At 38.6% G+C, this 17,479-nt stretch overlaps 1 protein-coding gene across 4 annotated transcripts in view; it reads right to left on the reverse strand.

The window, feature by feature from the left end:
- Positions 1 to 17,479, reverse strand: part of DAPK1 (death associated protein kinase 1) — an 87,269-nt gene that overhangs the window by 35,019 nt on the left and 34,771 nt on the right. For all 4 annotated transcript variants that reach the window (XM_039729949.1, XM_039729951.1, XM_039729947.1 and 1 more), the window contains one exon: positions 9,913 to 10,134. In XM_039729949.1, the coding sequence (XP_039585883.1) occupies positions 9,913 to 10,134 (222 nt within the window). The remainder of the gene's footprint in view (positions 1 to 9,912; positions 10,135 to 17,479) is intronic.

Consider the following 17,479-nt stretch of genomic DNA (forward strand, 5'->3'; position numbering starts at 1 on the left):
TAAACTCCATACAGCATCCACCTTTTGAAAATAGATTATGTTTTTGAAATACTGTATTACATGCAGCACCTATATTGTATTTGTACTCTAACACGATGAAACCTTTTCTACAATGAAATGTCCTTAAGACTGTTTCCAGCAAGTGTTCCAGCCCCAGGTAAGAAAAGAGGTAAGACAGAGTACATAAGCACATCTGGATTTTTGCATTTGAGAGAGAAAGAGGAATAAAGAGAAGATGATCCTCTTCTCAGCTCAGTCAAGCAGCTCTTAACCCAGTCAACAGCATGAAGAGGTACTGAAGTGATAGAGCTGCAGCTATTCCCAAATAACAGACATCTTTCAGCTGAAGGACACATGATTGCCCACTGTGGCAAACTACTTTTCCCATCTGTGAAAGCATGGGTACTGCTTAGATAAGTCTTAGAGATTGCAAAAATGGTTATAACACCTCCTGTGTTCTTCATTGTAATACTAACATAAATTCAGAAAGTGCACCCTAATTTTTATTGCTTTTCTGCAGCAAAAGAAAATCTGTTCATGATTTAAAGCTCTGATTATGAAGCATGAGGTGGTGATTAACATATAACAATAGGTAAATAGTTTGGGCAGATTTCTTGAAATACATTTGACTTCTTTATTATGTCTACTTTTTCAGGGACTTAATCTGCATTTTGCATGCAAATTGCATGAAAAGTGTATTTTAATGAGTTCTTGGAGCTTTCATTGAGCTGCCTAGACAATAATGAGTGTATTGTTTTGGGTATTATTTTTGTTGTAATATTTTCTGCATGAAAGCAATTATTGAAACAAAGTGCCATTAAAATATAAGAATTACAGACTGTAAGGATGAGAGGTCATTTTAATGTTTTTTTTTCTTTTTTTGGTGTAGAGACATTAAAATGGAATTCCTAATGATTAAATACAGCTTGTTATTTTACAGACTGGTCCAAAGTGTCTTCAAAATTGACACACATGCATATTCTCTCATTGCTTGCTTCTGACTAAAAAAAAAAAAAAGAAAATATTTTCAGGCTAATGTCTGTGTCTCTGCAGCACTGCACTGAACGGCGACATTCATTTCCAATTATTGGGCTAAAGGCCTTAGCATCACGTGAAGCTTGCTTCCACACGTTTACAAGTGGATGTTGGCTGCAGTTTTGAGTGGCTGTACACTGGAGCACAGCCTTTCCACATGGAGCAGGCAGACTCACTGTGGCAGCAGCCACAGCAAAACCCATCAAATGTAAGCACTCAGCGTGGTTTGGCACTGGGCTAGCTATCACAGTCTGGGGAACCAGAGAAGATGGATCCTCAGCTGAGGAAGAGCTTATAAGACTGCACCAAAAGACTGCATCTGGTCTCATTTTTCAAGCAGCTGGAAACCCTGCTAAACAGCAAAACTGCGGCTGGTGCTTAAACCATTCATCTGCCATCACAAATCACAAGAGAAGTACTCAGGCAGGCATTTGCAGCAATGGCCTCTCCAAGCACTGTGCTGTCCACCCTGCAGTCTAAAACAACAGGCTGTGACAGTGTCACACAGCTGGTGTGACGCTTCATGGCTGACAAAGCTTGCTCGTAACTCCTCTTGGCATTTGAAAACATGCAGTCTGTGAAACTTAATAGTCATCTATGATTACCACTCATTATACACATTCCTTATAGACCCCCCCAAAATTATTTAATTCCTAAAGTTTGCAACTGTTAGAGATAATCTGCATTTGTGTAAAATGGAAAGAGCCTCTTCAGTTTCTTCTTATCTGCAATTATTCTGATTCTGTACTGCTGAGTACTATTATTCTGTCTTTACTACTGATTAATTGTAGTGACCTTTCTTTAATGACACACCATAAGCCTCATAATTGTGTGCAATAAAACATTATCTGTGTTTCACAGGTGATATACCTAGTGCTTGCAAATCTCAAAGCTGAGGGTCAGAGAAGGTAAAAGGCTTGAATTTTTTTTTCTTTTTTAACAGATTTTTCCAATCTGTTGCGTGCTTCTTTGATGCTTAAGTACTGTTACCCTAAGTGACTTGGCAGCCCTTGCTGAATGAGTAGGCGAGTGAGGAGGGACGAGCTGTAATGCACTCAAAGTGCTGTTCCAGAAGCAGCTGTACCTCTGGTCTGTGGGACTCTGGTGTGCCCCCTCATATGTTACACATCTCACTCTTGATGTCTAGGAGGAGATCCTGCGTGGGCTCACTTCAGAGAGGGGGCCGCTGTGAATTCTCCTGCTGGTAACTCCTCAGCTGTGGGGGCGAGCCCTGGAAACCGTGTTCTTCCCTGGGGTGCTGCCATAGCTGGCAAGCACAGTGCCCATCTAGCTGCTCCTGCTGCCTACTTATGGTAGAGACATAAACCATCAGAGAGAGGGGTTTTTATAGTAAAAGGTTATACTAGCATGCATAAGGAACTTTACCTGGAAGCTGAGAAATGCCTGGCTTCCCAGAAAGGTCCCTCTGCGCCAGGCAACCACCAAGGGAGGCCCTTCTCACACGTGTAAGGCAGTGACCCATGTCCCCATGGGAGGTTGCATTTTTCATCTTCCTCTTCATGCTTGTCAAGAGACTGCTTATTCCTTGCCCTTTTGCTGACTCAAGAATATCTGATGTTAAGCTGTACTGCCATGGGCATACAAAACCCATGGTATTGCTGCAGGGCAATCTTCGAGTGAGTCATGGAGGATTAATTCGGGTCTACACTCAACATACTTTACAAGTTTGATTTCCACAGTTAATTGACTGAAATACAATGTCCTCAGATTTATCAGCAGAGCCGGGTTTCACAGATTTTGTAATTGGATTGTATGTGTAGAATAAATGGTCTTGACTAGATTTCCAGATATGACAGATGAAGAAATAGCTTAGAAAAAGCCAGTAAAGACACTGGCTGTGTAAGCCTTCACAAGCCTCCTAAAATGCTGTTGGGTTGTCGAGTCTAGTCCTGTGCCTCAGCTAGTGTAGCAGAGTCCCACAATACATAAACATGACATGTTTTTGTATACTAGAGTCACCTTCAAAGCAGAGCAAGAAGGCAAGGAGAGAGTCCTATCCACAAACGTGGATAGCCCATCTCACACTCAGAACCAGTGTTAATCGAAAGAAGGCGGCACAGGCAATTTCATACATCAGCCCCTTTGACTGCTCTTCATGAACATCATCTTTTACCAAGAAGTACACTGTTTCCACCTCGATCACAATGGGCCCTTGTTTCTAAACTATCTTTGGGGATGCTGATGCACAAACACTCTGCTGAAATCTGACTGAAACCAGACCATTGCGTGGGTTTCCCAAGCCACACAAACTGGCTCCCAGACTGCCTTTGGGCCTCTACAAAGGGGCCCACACAACCAACTTCTAAAAGACTGCTGCCTCCAGCCACCAACTGGGTAAAGATGCTTCCTGAAGGGTTCACCAAGCACAAGTGCATCTTCCTGTAGAGGACTTTGGAGTATGTCTACCTGGTACCCCCAAGAAGCACAGAGCTTCTCTCTGCACAATTTCTCAGTTTGCTGGAAGGAATTACCAGACAGCTTCCTGATCAGTTCTTCCATGCCCTAAGACAACTCTAAATGCTAAAATGCCAGTATGTAAAGGATGGACAGCAACCTATTACCAGAGAAACTTGATTACAAGTCAAGTCACAACTAAATCCCTTAAGGCAGCAAAGCCTTCATGTTCTCCTTCACATACTGTTTTCCTCTAAAGCTTTAATTTGTTAACGCTCCTGTATAAAACCTTTTTGTTTACATTTAAATTTAGTAATAGTTTTGCTTCATAATATACAGTTCAAATATCATGCTCAATAAAATAAGAGTTTGTGCTTTGTAGCAGTCACATCTTAATTCCACCTAATTCTAATGCATTATTGACCATGTTATAACACAAAAAGTCATAAGGGCTGAGAAATATATTTCATCATTATAACACAACTTTTTATATTGTTTTAAAGTAGCAGAGCACATGTTTTTAGAAGTATTTTGCATAAACATCTTCACTAAGAGCAAAGCTGGTACGTGTTATTTCACTGATACTTCTAGGCAGCTTTTTTGAAATGAGAGAAGTAAATTAAAGCTTTCAGCTGACTGTGTTCTTTCTTACAAAACGCAATAGTGGTAAAAGCATTTCCCAGCCTCCCCAAAGGAAGGTTGACAGATGTGATTGCAACCCACACACCTCCCTCTGGGAAATAAAATACATCACGCCCATGGAAAAAGGATTTCTGTATAGTGCTTTTGCAAGTTGCCAGGCTTTCTTAACTATGAAACAGAACTATTGCCAGATCTCAGAGGAAGTAATTATGGGAACCTACTCAGGGAACTTAGAATCAATTAACCTTCAAAGTCAGCATGGTCACCTCATAATGACTCAGTCATATGCTATGATCACACTGCTTATTATGCAATTGCACCTAAATGATAATTAATGATTATCTAAGGATTTCTAATGAATTTTAAAATCTACAAATGAATCCTAAAATCTAGGCCCAAACCCCTTGAAGAAACATTTATCTTGCTTAGATTTAAAAACAACATAAACTAAGTTAAAGAAGCATGCCATCAATTTATTCCAGTTTTAAAACAGATGCAATTTGATAAATTACCTGAATCCTTCTCTAGTCCAAACATTTATTCTGTCAACTTGTAAAAGAAATGTTTTCCCTAGGGATTCTGTGGTCAAATGTGTCTTATATGGCATCCAGTTATGTAGTTGTCAGCCTAAGACTAGACTCATATTATTACTTATGTTTCATGTAAGAATAAGGGGGTTTGCATCCACTTAATTTCACTGCCTTTATGAATCGTGCAGTTACCAACCCACTCCTCAGGAGTACAAAGTGTACCAAACATTTTGAAACAGCAGAACAGAGCTGCTAGCTCATTAAATTACCTACTGGCTGAACAACATTGCAGTTCAATTTTTCTTTATATAGCTACCAGAAAAATGAAGACGTGTTCCAGCATCACCACACCTTTTCATTTTCATTTGTCCAGCTTCTATTAGAGACATCAACTGTCATTAAATCCTCTCTAGTGTGCCTAGATTCTTCAATTATACTGAACAAGAAGCATTGGCCTCAATAGCACCAGAACACACACCAAAATCTGGACTATAATTTAAGCAGTTAAGTCCCACTAAGGCGGGTTGGGTAGGAGGGGGCATGAGCACTCCTGTGCATCTTTTCTGTACTCAAACACCACTGGTATTTAGGTTCTCATCACTGAAGTTCCTGAAGTGCCTGGAGTCTGCATACAGCAGGTGGTTACCGTGGCCCACCAGAGTGCCTTGGTATTTTGATCTCCTCTACAACATTAAAATTTAATGTATGAGGAGCATTCAGGTTTAGCAAACAAGGGGGGCAATGATTTTGCTCAGGCACTGCACCACACAGAAAAAAATTCTCTCCTTGAGACCTGCTCTCTGTGTGGCAGAGTCACACCAGCTCTCGAGCCTGTCCTGTCAGCCCTGTCAAGCCTTTGTTCTAACCTGTCTAAATATTCTCTGTGCATGTATCTGTGGGCCTGGAATTTAGGATTTTGAAATCCAAAAGTGGAACAAGATCTACAAATTTGTGTCACAGAGTTTGCTAACTGCCTGCTACATGCCAAAAGTACCAAATATTTAATCCTCCTCTCAGATTTTAGTGAAAAGCCGCTTGATAACAACTTTCATATTACATGTAAAATTTCACTTTGTAAAATTTACAAAAATCTCAGAGGTATTTCTACAAAAAGACAACTAAAAATTAAGGAAGCCCTGTGAAGACTTCAAGCTTCTCTGGAAGACAGGCTTTAAATCTCTTTCTGAGCATAAATGTAGAAAGTTAAACTAAAGCCCTAATAAGATAGAAGAGGAATTTAAAGAGTTCAGAGTTACCTGTTCTTATTTGCTCTTCAATGATCAATTAATGAAGTTGTCATAATTTTTTGCACAAGAATCTATCATCCTCTTCTTGCTCTGTTGTGTTTTGATTAACAGTATGAAGCTACCACCAAAGTAGAAAGTCAGAGACAGTGTGAGGCACAGGACTAAGTCTAAAATAAAGTTTATGCTTTCAAATGAAGCATACATTCTAGTATTTAATGCACAAATGCTTCTAATACTTTCAAAGCTTTCTATTTAAAAAAAAATATAAAACACATAATTGTCACTCAGAACCATGTTACAAGAGATAACCATCTTAAATTAAGATTTCAAATTCAGAAATGAAGTTATGTTTTTTGCAGAGAAAAGTATGAATACCTAACTCCACAGCTACCAAGTAAAAGGAGTCAGGTATTGCTATCAAGCCATTTTTAAAAGACAGATCACCTGCATTGCTTTTGTGAATTTTAAGGAATTACTGTAAATGCAGGATGAAAATATTTATTTTTTGTGTTGCAGCAAGAAACCATAACCAAGGCTACACAAAGAATCACAAATAGAGTTTATTTTACATCTGCAGTCTAAATAAAGGCATAATAAAGTGGAAGAGAAAATAATATGGAAGAGAGAAATTATGCATCCAAGGGCAGGAAAAGGGGAACCAAGGAGGTGCAAAGCATGCTTGAGGAAAGAAAATAATTATCACTGCAGAGACATCTGTGTTTTCTAGTCTGTGAAGTCTGAAAAAATGATGGCTTCAGCAGAGCTCACTAGAAATAGCTTAGTACAGCTAACATATAACAGAGTCTAATAGCTGCAGCTGGATAGAAATTCAGACTAATTCAATTATTTGTGTGATAAGAGGAAAAAAAAAAAAAGAAAACTATTCAGGTTTTAAGTTAGATGAGGAAAAGACAGTGGTTTCCAGTTTGTGTGTAATATGTATAACATTCCTTTCAAGATGATGAAAGAATCCACAGAGTGGGAACTTAAAAGGTCAATTCCAAGTCAGGAAAGGACACCTTTGTCACTAAGACCTAGAGTTATGAAAATGTTTGAATGTTCCAAATATACCAAAAGACTGCAATAAAGCAAGCTTCTTCAAGGATATTTCATGCTTGTCCCTAGCTGCTGAATCTTTTAAGGAAAGACTTGGTTTTAAAGGTTTCATAAATTAAATGTTTTATAAAACTTGGGGGGTTTTTTGTAAATCAGTTTCCTGATATAAGGTAATTAAAAGAAAAACTTCCAAACACCTATGTGGATAAAGTAGCTCTGTTTTGTATTCAGTGCTGTGATGACCTACTTGGCCACTGCAATAATTAACCAACTGCCCTCATATGCCTGCATATAAATCATGACATTGAATAGAATCAGAGAATGGTTTGTGTTGAAAGGGTCCTTAAAGATCATCAAGCTTCAACTCCCCTGCCATGGGCCGGGTCACCTCCCACTAGACCAGGTTGCTCAGAGCCCCATCCAACCTGGCTTTGAGCTCTTCCAGGAATGGAGATCCAGAACTTCTCCAGGCAACCTGTTCCAGTGCCTCACCACCCTCACAGTTAAGAATTTCTTCCTAATATCCAATCTGAGTACACAGTCTTTCAATGTGACGCCCTTCCCACCTTGTTCCGTCAATTGCTCACCTCTGAGAAACTGCCAATTAGTAAGGCAGAAAAATGTTTAGGAGGCTGTATGCAATATAGCAAACCTCTTGCTGAAGCAGAAAATAAAAATCAATGGTGAACAGGCCATAGACCCTGTTGCCCTGGGACTGTGCATGTTGACATATGGCAACAAAAGGGCAGCTGTGGTTGCTCAATTATACAAAATTGTGTTTCTGTGTGGTATACTGCCTCATAATTGTAGTCAGAACAGAACAAGTGCCAGGAAATATACTATGTTTTAATCAAAATGGAAAATGGACACTTAGAGTAGATTCTGAAGATAGAGAAACAGGTTATTTAATGAGATTTCAGCTTTATTTCTGTTCATATGAAATTGCTCTGTAAGAACAAAGACTGTCAAGAGGGTAGGTCCCTAGGCAAAATATGACTATTAGAACGTTAGAGAAAAAGGATTACATATTTAATGTCTAAGCATGCGATTAAAATGGCAATCCTCTCTATTCAATAGCTTTATGTAACATCACAGTGATTTTAAGAACTACAAAACTTTCTAGCAGTTAGCATATTCAAGTTTACAAAGGGATTGCTAACATCATCTTTTCCTCTTTGACTGTCTAAATAAATAAATGCATTACCTTTGTGATATCCAAAATAGCGCTTCTTCAATTGAAAGACTCACAAAGCAGTTTGGAAAAGTGGAAAAAAATGTCTCAGATTGAAACTATATAGGGATTGCTCACTTCGCAAAACAATTACCTAAACTGCAATACAAATAATTTGCTGAGCTTCATGACATCAAGCTTATGAACTATGCAGATTGTCATTCTTCTGCTCAATGGACAGTGGTGGTTACACGCTGACACACACACAGCAGCCTTGCTGCCAAAAGCACTCCCACTCCATGCGCCAAGTGGGGGTGGTGGAGTAGTCCCATTCCTCCCACCACTGCCACGATTACCAAGTCTCCCTCACAGCTTTCAAGTACAGACACTGGCCTGATTTCATCCGGACAGACTTCAGAGCAGAAGGAGCTGCAGAAGCAGCAATACTCTGACAGTAAGGTTGTAGAGCAAGAGAACATGAGAGTTAGTATCAAGTAGGGAGAGGAAGAAGCATCACACTAATTTTGCTGCATACTCACATCACACTTCAAAGAATTCTGAATAAAACCCAGAAATAGTAGGAATATAGGAACTTTTACTTTATACTGGATAAGAATTTAGTCTGGAAAAAAATACTTGCCTAAATTATCCACATTTGGCAAACTGATGAAAGTGTATACAACTGGAACTAAAAACCAAGCTAGACTACAACTAATACAATAAAATAACACATGCTGGACTAGAAGCACAAAAATATGTTTTCATAAACATTACAAATTAGTATCATGCATATATAGACCACAGAAAGAAATGGAACTCCAAAAGCTACTTCCCAGTTTTCTTTTTCAATCTATACTGTAAATGTACATGTTACTGAAACCATGCAACACTGAAGTACCTTTACAAAGTAGAAATATCATTTATCAAAGCTAGTAAACAGGAAGACAAAACCTGCATAAGAAAAACCACATGAACAGCCCACAAAAAGACACAAGTGCTGCCCAAGGCTCTTGTACCAAGTCTTCTGCATGCATGAATTTCTTACTGTACAGTATGGTTAACAGCAGGTATGGCAATAAAAAAGTGCCAGGTATGCCATCTCTTTAAAGATATGCACATTCCAGCAGCACCACTGACAAAATGACCAGCTCTTAACAGGTGACTAATGCTTAACTCCTACAACTGCAGTCTTTGAGGAGCCAGAAGCCAGACTTCAAAAAAATGGAGAAGTAGTTTCTGCTGACATATTTAGCTAAATCTATTAGCAATGACATTGGATGAAAAACTGGGAACTAAATCAGTATGAAACAGTGTGGAAGTTCAGTTCTCATTTCAACAAGAGAGAACTGAGAAAATTCTGTTCTGTTTTATGTGGGTTAGATAATGAGAAAAAGCATTCACTGAGGCCACTTTACAGCAACACAAAACACAGTGAAATTTGTTAAACTAAATCTCCACTCACAATCTCTATTTTCCTGTGCTCTGAACTTCAAATCAGCATATTTAGTTCCAGGCTATTATTTTGGATCCATAACATCATCAGTGATTAAAGTAAAAAGCAGGAAAAAAGAAATTCTAAATATGCTGGTTTTTTTAAAAACTTTATAGTGCATTCAGAGCGAAAAATGTGTGTAGAAATCAGTAAACTATAACACTGACTAAAAAATGAAGACTTCTAAGGCTATTGCCTATTTTCTTTTCTTTTGGGGTGATAAGGAACTTCCATAAAATCACTGCAATTCTCAAAGTGTCTGTTTTTAAAAAGAAAAGAAACAAATATTCTCCTACTTGTCCGTGGGTCTCTAGAGTTACTTACAGCTCCAGAATAAGAATGACATCTGTTTTGTTCTCATAGACATCATGGAGAGTAATCACATTGGGATGCCGAATCTCTTTCAGTATGCCAACTTCTCGCTCGATATCTTCCCGGCTCACTCCACGACGGCTGGATTTCGTTCTCCTCTTCTTGATGAATTTCGCTGCAAACTGCTGGCCGGTACTTTTCTCGCGGCATTTTTTCACTACGGCAAACTGCCCACTGAAAAACAGAGAGATGATGAGAGTTTAGTTCAAGACAATTCAGAGTTAAGAGCAGCCCATTTACTGTGGTGGGGGAAATGAGTTCTAACTCTGCTTGACCTAAGTATATAGCTGCTTCTTATGCCATCTACAATAAAACTTGAAGAAAACCTAGAAGAGGCAGGAAAAGTAATTTAAGACACACCTTTTGCATCACACAAATGTACACATTTCAGCTCATCAGTAAGAAAAAGGTAACACCTTATCAGTGAGGACCACTGGATTTTTGACAAATATGTGCACTGGGCATTACTGGGCAAAAGTAATGGTTTCTGGCTTTCTCCTACCATAGGCTTGTTGAGTATTTTTTCTTTGTTCTGCAGTTGGGACAATTTGTAGTTTCTTACAATCTACACGATTTGGCAATATTCACTTTATTCTATAGATATTCTATCCTCAAGTTTGTTTTTTAAAAAGTTTTTAAAATGAACCTCGGTTTCATGACACTGCTTTGGATTTTTAAAGCCCTGACTAAATACAGAGGCATCAAGAATAACTCATCTTGTTAAATACAAGTTTGAAGATGAGAAAAGTACTGAAGCACTGAGAAACAAAACCTGTGTTTGTATTACAAACCAGAAGAAACTCCAGGAAGCTGCTGAAACCAGCTCACCATCACTGATGTACAAGGCTGCTGTTGCTAGATGTACACACTGACCTAGATAAGAAATCTCCAGGAGCCTAATGTTGATTTAAAGAAAGAACAGGATTTCTAGAACTGTTTTTCTTTTAAGTTTCCCTAATCTCTTGTTGAGAATTCTCAGGAAATTCTGTTCCTGCTTTTTTCACTATATGAAGGAATCATAGAATTACAGAATGATACCAAGGAGAACATTTTTTGAAGTTAGCTTACTCTGTTAACTGAAGAAGATCTGTTGTCTAAAGCAGATTTATAACAGCAATCAAATCAGAGCTAGCCCTAATAGGTTTGACTACTTGAACAGCCACATAGCACTCAGAGCTACACATTTCATGCCACCATTACTATGCTGATCCCACACAGTACCCGGAGTGACACACTGTCTTAGACTGGGACATGCAGCTGTCACTCGTGGAAGGGCAGGGCAAAGACAGAACCTCTCATGTGAAAGACACTCTAGAGTAGCCACCACCATCTGGGAAATCTTTGAATGGAGCCATGGGTAGTGAGAGAAGTAAACTTTGAGAGATGCCTAAAACCTAAACAGTCTTAAGTTGAGGTTTAGATTTGTTTCAGTATTATGATCACCTTTCAAGTCACATTTTTCATTGTTTAATGAAACACATTAATGAACTTGTGAGAAGACGTTATATTGCATGAAAAATTACTTTGCCTTAAATTCCACCTGCCTCCAATTCTGCACAAAGTTTTCAAGGATCAGATTTCCATACAGGGACCCCCACATTATTATTACAAAGTGCAGTGGACAGAGCAGTGCTTCAGACCACACCATATCCTCTTCTCCATCACATACAGGCTGGAAGACCTGCTTCACTTGCCCATACTTGGCGTGCCAGTGTTTTCAGAGATACTCTTTGACATGTAAGACTTTCATATGCGACTGAAAGAGAAAGCACAGACCTCTGGAACATCTGCATCATCCAACTGAACAGCAGAGATCTAAGTGTCCTAAGGTCATTAGCTTTCTCTGCCTGGTTCAGTCCAATTTCACAAAAACTGAGCTTGATCTCCAAGGTCTGAGTAATTTTGCACTGCCAGAGTAGAGGTATTTGCACTGCTGAATTGAAAACACAGCCGTTCTGGCTCTTGCTTCCAGCAAGAAAAGCAAGCGATTGTCTCACACTCTCCCCCACAGCATGCACATCTCCACAGAGATACAAAGCTTTATTTAAAAAGCAGTAAGTTTTGCAGAAAATTCACAGCTTCAGAGAAACAACAAAGTGGAGTAGTAGACAAATGTAGACATCATCACAACTCCAAACAGCTACTTAAGCTCATGGATCACAAGGAAGTCAAAAACTGCTGTTTGTCTTTTGACCACCCGGCTGGCTTTCAGGCTAGAAGTCTAAAATGCCTGATAGAGGAAGAAAAATATTTCTGCTTATGATTCATCCACAGGCTTGAATGCTGCATGGCTAACAGCTCTCTTATTGATGTGCAGCCTCTAAGTTAGCAAAAGCTACTGCTTCACTATGGAAAATCAACAAAACAAACAAAAAAAGAAACAACCCTCGCCCGTACCCACCCTCACCCCAACCCCTCCGCAATCCCTACAATGTAAATTAAACAAGCACAGAAACAATAACCCCCAAAATATAATATTAAAACCAAAATTACATCTAACATCAGCTCTGGAGTAAAAAAGGAAAAACATAAATCTGAACTACACAGACACACAATATATTCTGATATTCAAGAAGATTTAATTATAAAAGTTGGTGGGGATTAAGAGTTGTGTTTTACTGACATGATGATTTTTACATAGTATTATGCATATTTTAATTACATCATTCCCCAAAGCCACTTCATGCTTCCAATGTCTTTAAGGCTAAGACTGTTTAATCTTATTTTGGCAATGGGTCAACTATGATGTTACAGCATGAGGTTGACATCCTGGAACAAAAGGGGCTACATAAGACAAGTAGATCTCCTCTCTCCTGAAATATGCCATTTATTTTTTCAGTTGTTCACTATTTTCTCTGTCCACAACAACCTGTTGGAAGGATGCCCTGATCTATCACTTTTCTATATAAAACCGTTACCAGAAGCCCAATACATTGTTTAAAACACATGACTTTAAAGAATGCTCTCATCCACAGTTTAACATGAGGTGAAGCTCCAAAAAAATCTTTTGACGCTGCTCAAGACTGTAAGAAGTTTATCAACTAACAGGTATCTTGAGTAAGTGCCAGTTATACACCAAATAACCTCCTTATTGTTGCTGTTATTTATTCAGCACACAGCTGCACAATTAGCTGCTTGTTATTAAACGCTGCACACACAGATCACACTTAAGCTGCAATCAAAGGGGCTGTTTCATGCCTGTGATCCCTAAGCTACACAATTTTACAACTCTCTCCAAACTCCTGTTTTAAAAGCAGAGGAGATGTGTAAATCAAAAGGTATTTAATGGCTTCTCCTTGCAGAACTGCAGCAACAAGCTGATATAAATCAGCTTCTCACACATAACACTCATAGAATATCCAGGAATATCTTCCCAAAGATCCTACATTTTCAGATTCAGCATTCATTCAGCATCTTCAAGGCCAGAAAAGTCTTTTAGTTTTTTAAGTTTTCTTGCTTTTGTACGTTTGATTTAAAGTGCATGGAGTCAAAAAATGACTGTGATTTTAGAAGAAAATTACACTAACCACCCTGCACCCTCTCCCCAAAGTAAATCACAAATTCACACTTAATAAAGTATCTGATATCATTCTTTTTCCACATAGCAGAATCAGGTGAAACAAGGTGAAGCAAGGCAGGATGACAGCTTGATGTAGGAACAAATACTTCTGCTAATAATAGTAATTTGTTTTGTGATCTTGTAATCCTTAACCAGCCCTTAATTACTACCTTAAACCTACTCTTTGTGGGACACTTGGCATACATGCCCATCCAGTGAATTTTCAGACTCACTTCAGAACAAGTACTTACCCATTACCTAATTATGACATTTCTGCATCCTTTTTGCATCATGAGACACACTGCCCTTTACAATAAATATACGTATAAGCAAAATTTATGCAGATAGGGGATGGAAGCACCAATAAACCCCCTATGTGTCAACCTTTATTGGTCCTTGCTTAGTGGGATCACAAAACAACTACTCATCAGCATGAATTAAGGAAAGTTTTAAATACAGAGACATTTGGTTTAGAATCAAAGGGAAAACACAAAAGAGTGCTTTCATTTTTTCCACAAGGATGATGACAGTGATTAGGGGTGGCAGATACCCCGTATTCTTTCCCACTCTCAGCCATCTGCACCAACTCTTCCCAGGTAGTTTGTCCTTTGGGGAGTAAAACTCTTGCTCCAAGAATCTGGTGAAAGAGTTCTAAGCTGGACACAGAGTTGGTCAACCTGTATTCTTTCCCACTCCCAGCCATCTGCACCTCTGCACCAACTCTTCCCAGGTAGTTTGTCCTTTGGGGAGTAAAACTCTTGCTCCAAGAATCTGGTGAAAGAGTTCTAAGCTGGACACAGAGTTGGTCAAGTAACCCCCAAGGAACCAATTTTCTAGTAGTTATTGCCACAACAGGTCAAGAATGGGGCAATTTTCCATGCCATCTTCTGAAGACTGCATTCCAAAGTTGAATGGGAGCAGGAAATAGGAGTAAGGAACGGGCATTAAGTTGCCATCAGGGTAGTAAGATGCCTTGGTATGTTTCTGACATGAAGGCATTTTCCTCCTATTTAAAAATTTTATATTCAGTACACAACTCTGAAAACACAACTTTTACTATTTGTTTGACTACTTCCCTTTTCAAAATTACACTAATCCAACAGAAAGAGATTTACATAATACTATTAGATTAGCCTGTGAAAGAAACTGCAACTCGACCATGGGACCACTTGTTTCCTCCAACAGAACACCTATCAGCATTCTGCACACACCTCTGTCTTTCCTCAGAGATCTGCTGGGGATGGACCAGGGGGATGTGCAGCCCCAGGAGCATCCCAGCATCAGTCAGCCTTGTCAGCAACCACTGCTATCCATTACTGTCTGCCCCCAAAGGCATCTGATCTGCTTCTGCTAATAAGGTTAGCTCTCACAAGACTTGCTGGTGAAGCAGTAGTGTCTAAGTCTTTTCCAAAGAATGGGAACACTTGTCCACAAACTTGACCACTTGGAAACATGAAGGAACAGCATCTATATACCTGATAGGAGAATGAGCTGGAAGCTCTTGAAGCCTATTAATCACCATAACCTTGTTTCAGGCTGCACATAAACAGTTGTTATAGGAAAGGACAAGGTGGCCATAGCATAACAGAAGTAGTAATTTCGGGAGTTACATGAAAAAAAGCAGTACTAAAGAAAAGAAAAAAAAGAGAAGCTCAACACGATACAGTATTTAAGCTAAAGAGAAAATACTCCTCAAATGATATATGAGTGGCTAAGCAGAAGAATAAACCAGCTGGAAACTGATGGTGGACCACAGAGATCACTGTTAGGAGCTGGCTCTTTCAAGTACTACTAATAGAGAAAAGCAAACATAAGGGTTTAACTAGATCTGACTGTGGAACAATAAAAAGTTGAGTGCTGCAAGTATACAGACAGGAGGGGAACATGTGTTAGGCAATTCTGCAGTACATTTCCAACAGGTGCAGAGTTAAAATGAAATTGCAATTTACACCCGTCAATGTAATGCATGCTGATACACTTTCCTTAGAAATATTTTGGAAAAGCAGCAAAGACAAAAAAAACAACAGCAAGGAAGGGTAAGCAAAGGGGAAAACTAGACATATTTATAAAAACCTAAGTATACTAACACCTGGTATTTCTGAGTTCTGATAACTCCCAACTTCCATATTCCTTGTTATGCACAGATGAATTTATACGCTTATAACATCCATATATTTTAAATTATTTTTATTTCTGACTTAGAATAAATTTTGGTGTCTAATTACCAAGCTCCAAAGTACCAAAAGTACCACCACAGAGACTCAATGTATGTATGTGATGCTAAGTTTGATTATCCTTCACTATGAACACATCAAATATTTAAAGTTATTTTCCCAAAATAAGCAAAGTACAAAAAATAATTATTCCTTTATGTAATACTTTAAATGAAAAAAACCCACAACTTTCATAATGAACTCCATTATTACTATATAATTTATTTAGATATCTTTTTTTGTCTCTATACATGAACTGAAACTTCTGTTGTATTATCTATTCAAATACAGTTGGAACAGTGTAACTGTTAACTTAAAAATTAAATTAATAGAAGCCTTTTTAGAGTATCTAAGACATGTCAACGTGAAGCAGTCAGAATTTGAGGTTTCAAGCAGTGTAAGAAGCAGGTGGGCTAAGTCAATTTTTTAAACCTATTTACAGTTTAAACTGCCTACCATCACTTTGTGTAATTGAATGGCAATCAGGTACCTCTTCCCAGCTCCTCCATGGTGTAATGGGGAGGAGAATTAGGAAAAAAAATAAAAAACTCAAGGGTTAAAATGAGAACACCCTCCATGGTGTAATGGGGAGGAGAACTAGGGAAAAAATAAAAAACTCAAGGGTTAAAATGAGAACAGTTTAATAGCTGCAATGATATAAAAAAAATACTAATGAAACCAATTACAGCAACAGTAACAATGGAAAGAAGAGGGTGAGAGAGAGAGAGGAATAAAATCCAAGAGAGAGAAGGAAAAAAGCCAAGATAGAAAAACAATGCACAATACAATTGCTCAGCACACACCAATGTCCAAATCCATCCCCCAGCAATGACTGCCCCTCACTTATGACAAACTCCCCCTGGATTATGGATTGGGTATGATTTTCATGGTATAGTATATAGTATGGCCCAAAATTTGCCAGTTTGGGTCTGCTATCCTGGCTGAGCAGACTCTCCCAGCTTCTTGTGCAGCTGCTGGCTGGCAGAGCACGGGAAGATGAAAAGTCCTTGCCTTGAGGTAGGCACTACTGAGGAGCAAGGGAAACCTCAGTGTGTTACCAACATTATTCTCATGCTAAGTCCAAACCACAGCACTGTAAGTGCTACTAAGAAGAAAACTAACTCTATTACAGCTGAAACCAGACACAAAGAAGTACAGAATTTGTCCCATCTGCTAATTTCCCCAATGTTTTAAAGCTTGTGCTTCGTATTTTTGTGGTTTGGTTATTTTAAAAACAAATCATGCCTTTTAGCTACGTATTTATATCCTGCAGAAATTGTCTTGTGCTGTCAACCTCAGCACATAATACTGATGAAATTGGAAGTTTCTGTTGCTCTGCTGATTTCTGTAATTTCATTAGGTTGCTAACAGACTTCTCTAGATGTTTGCTAAGCTTACAGAAAAGTCATTTTCTTCACTGTTTTCTCAGAAACCCAAAAGAGCCACTAGTCCTAAGGGATGACATAAGAGCATGATAAAAAAAATTATGACAGACCTAAATAAGGTATCTCAGAAAATACTGTTTTTTAATATTATTTCTTAAATGCTTTGTACTATTCCAAGCAGTGTATGAAAAATTTTAGAGGAATAGTTATACTGGAGATAGGGAAGAAGAGAAAAAGTGATGAAAAGACAAGAGACTATTACTTCGTCTACATACAGATACGCATGTGTATGCAGTACTGAGTGCTACAAAGTATTTTAATTCCTTACTCTAAGGTGGTTTAATCATAGAATTAAACTGTTT

The sequence above is a fragment of the Passer montanus genome, unplaced genomic scaffold (genome assembly GCF_014805655.1).
Source record: "Passer montanus isolate IOZ18808 unplaced genomic scaffold, ASM1480565v1 scaffold7, whole genome shotgun sequence".
NCBI lineage: Eukaryota > Metazoa > Chordata > Aves > Passeriformes > Passeridae > Passer > Passer montanus.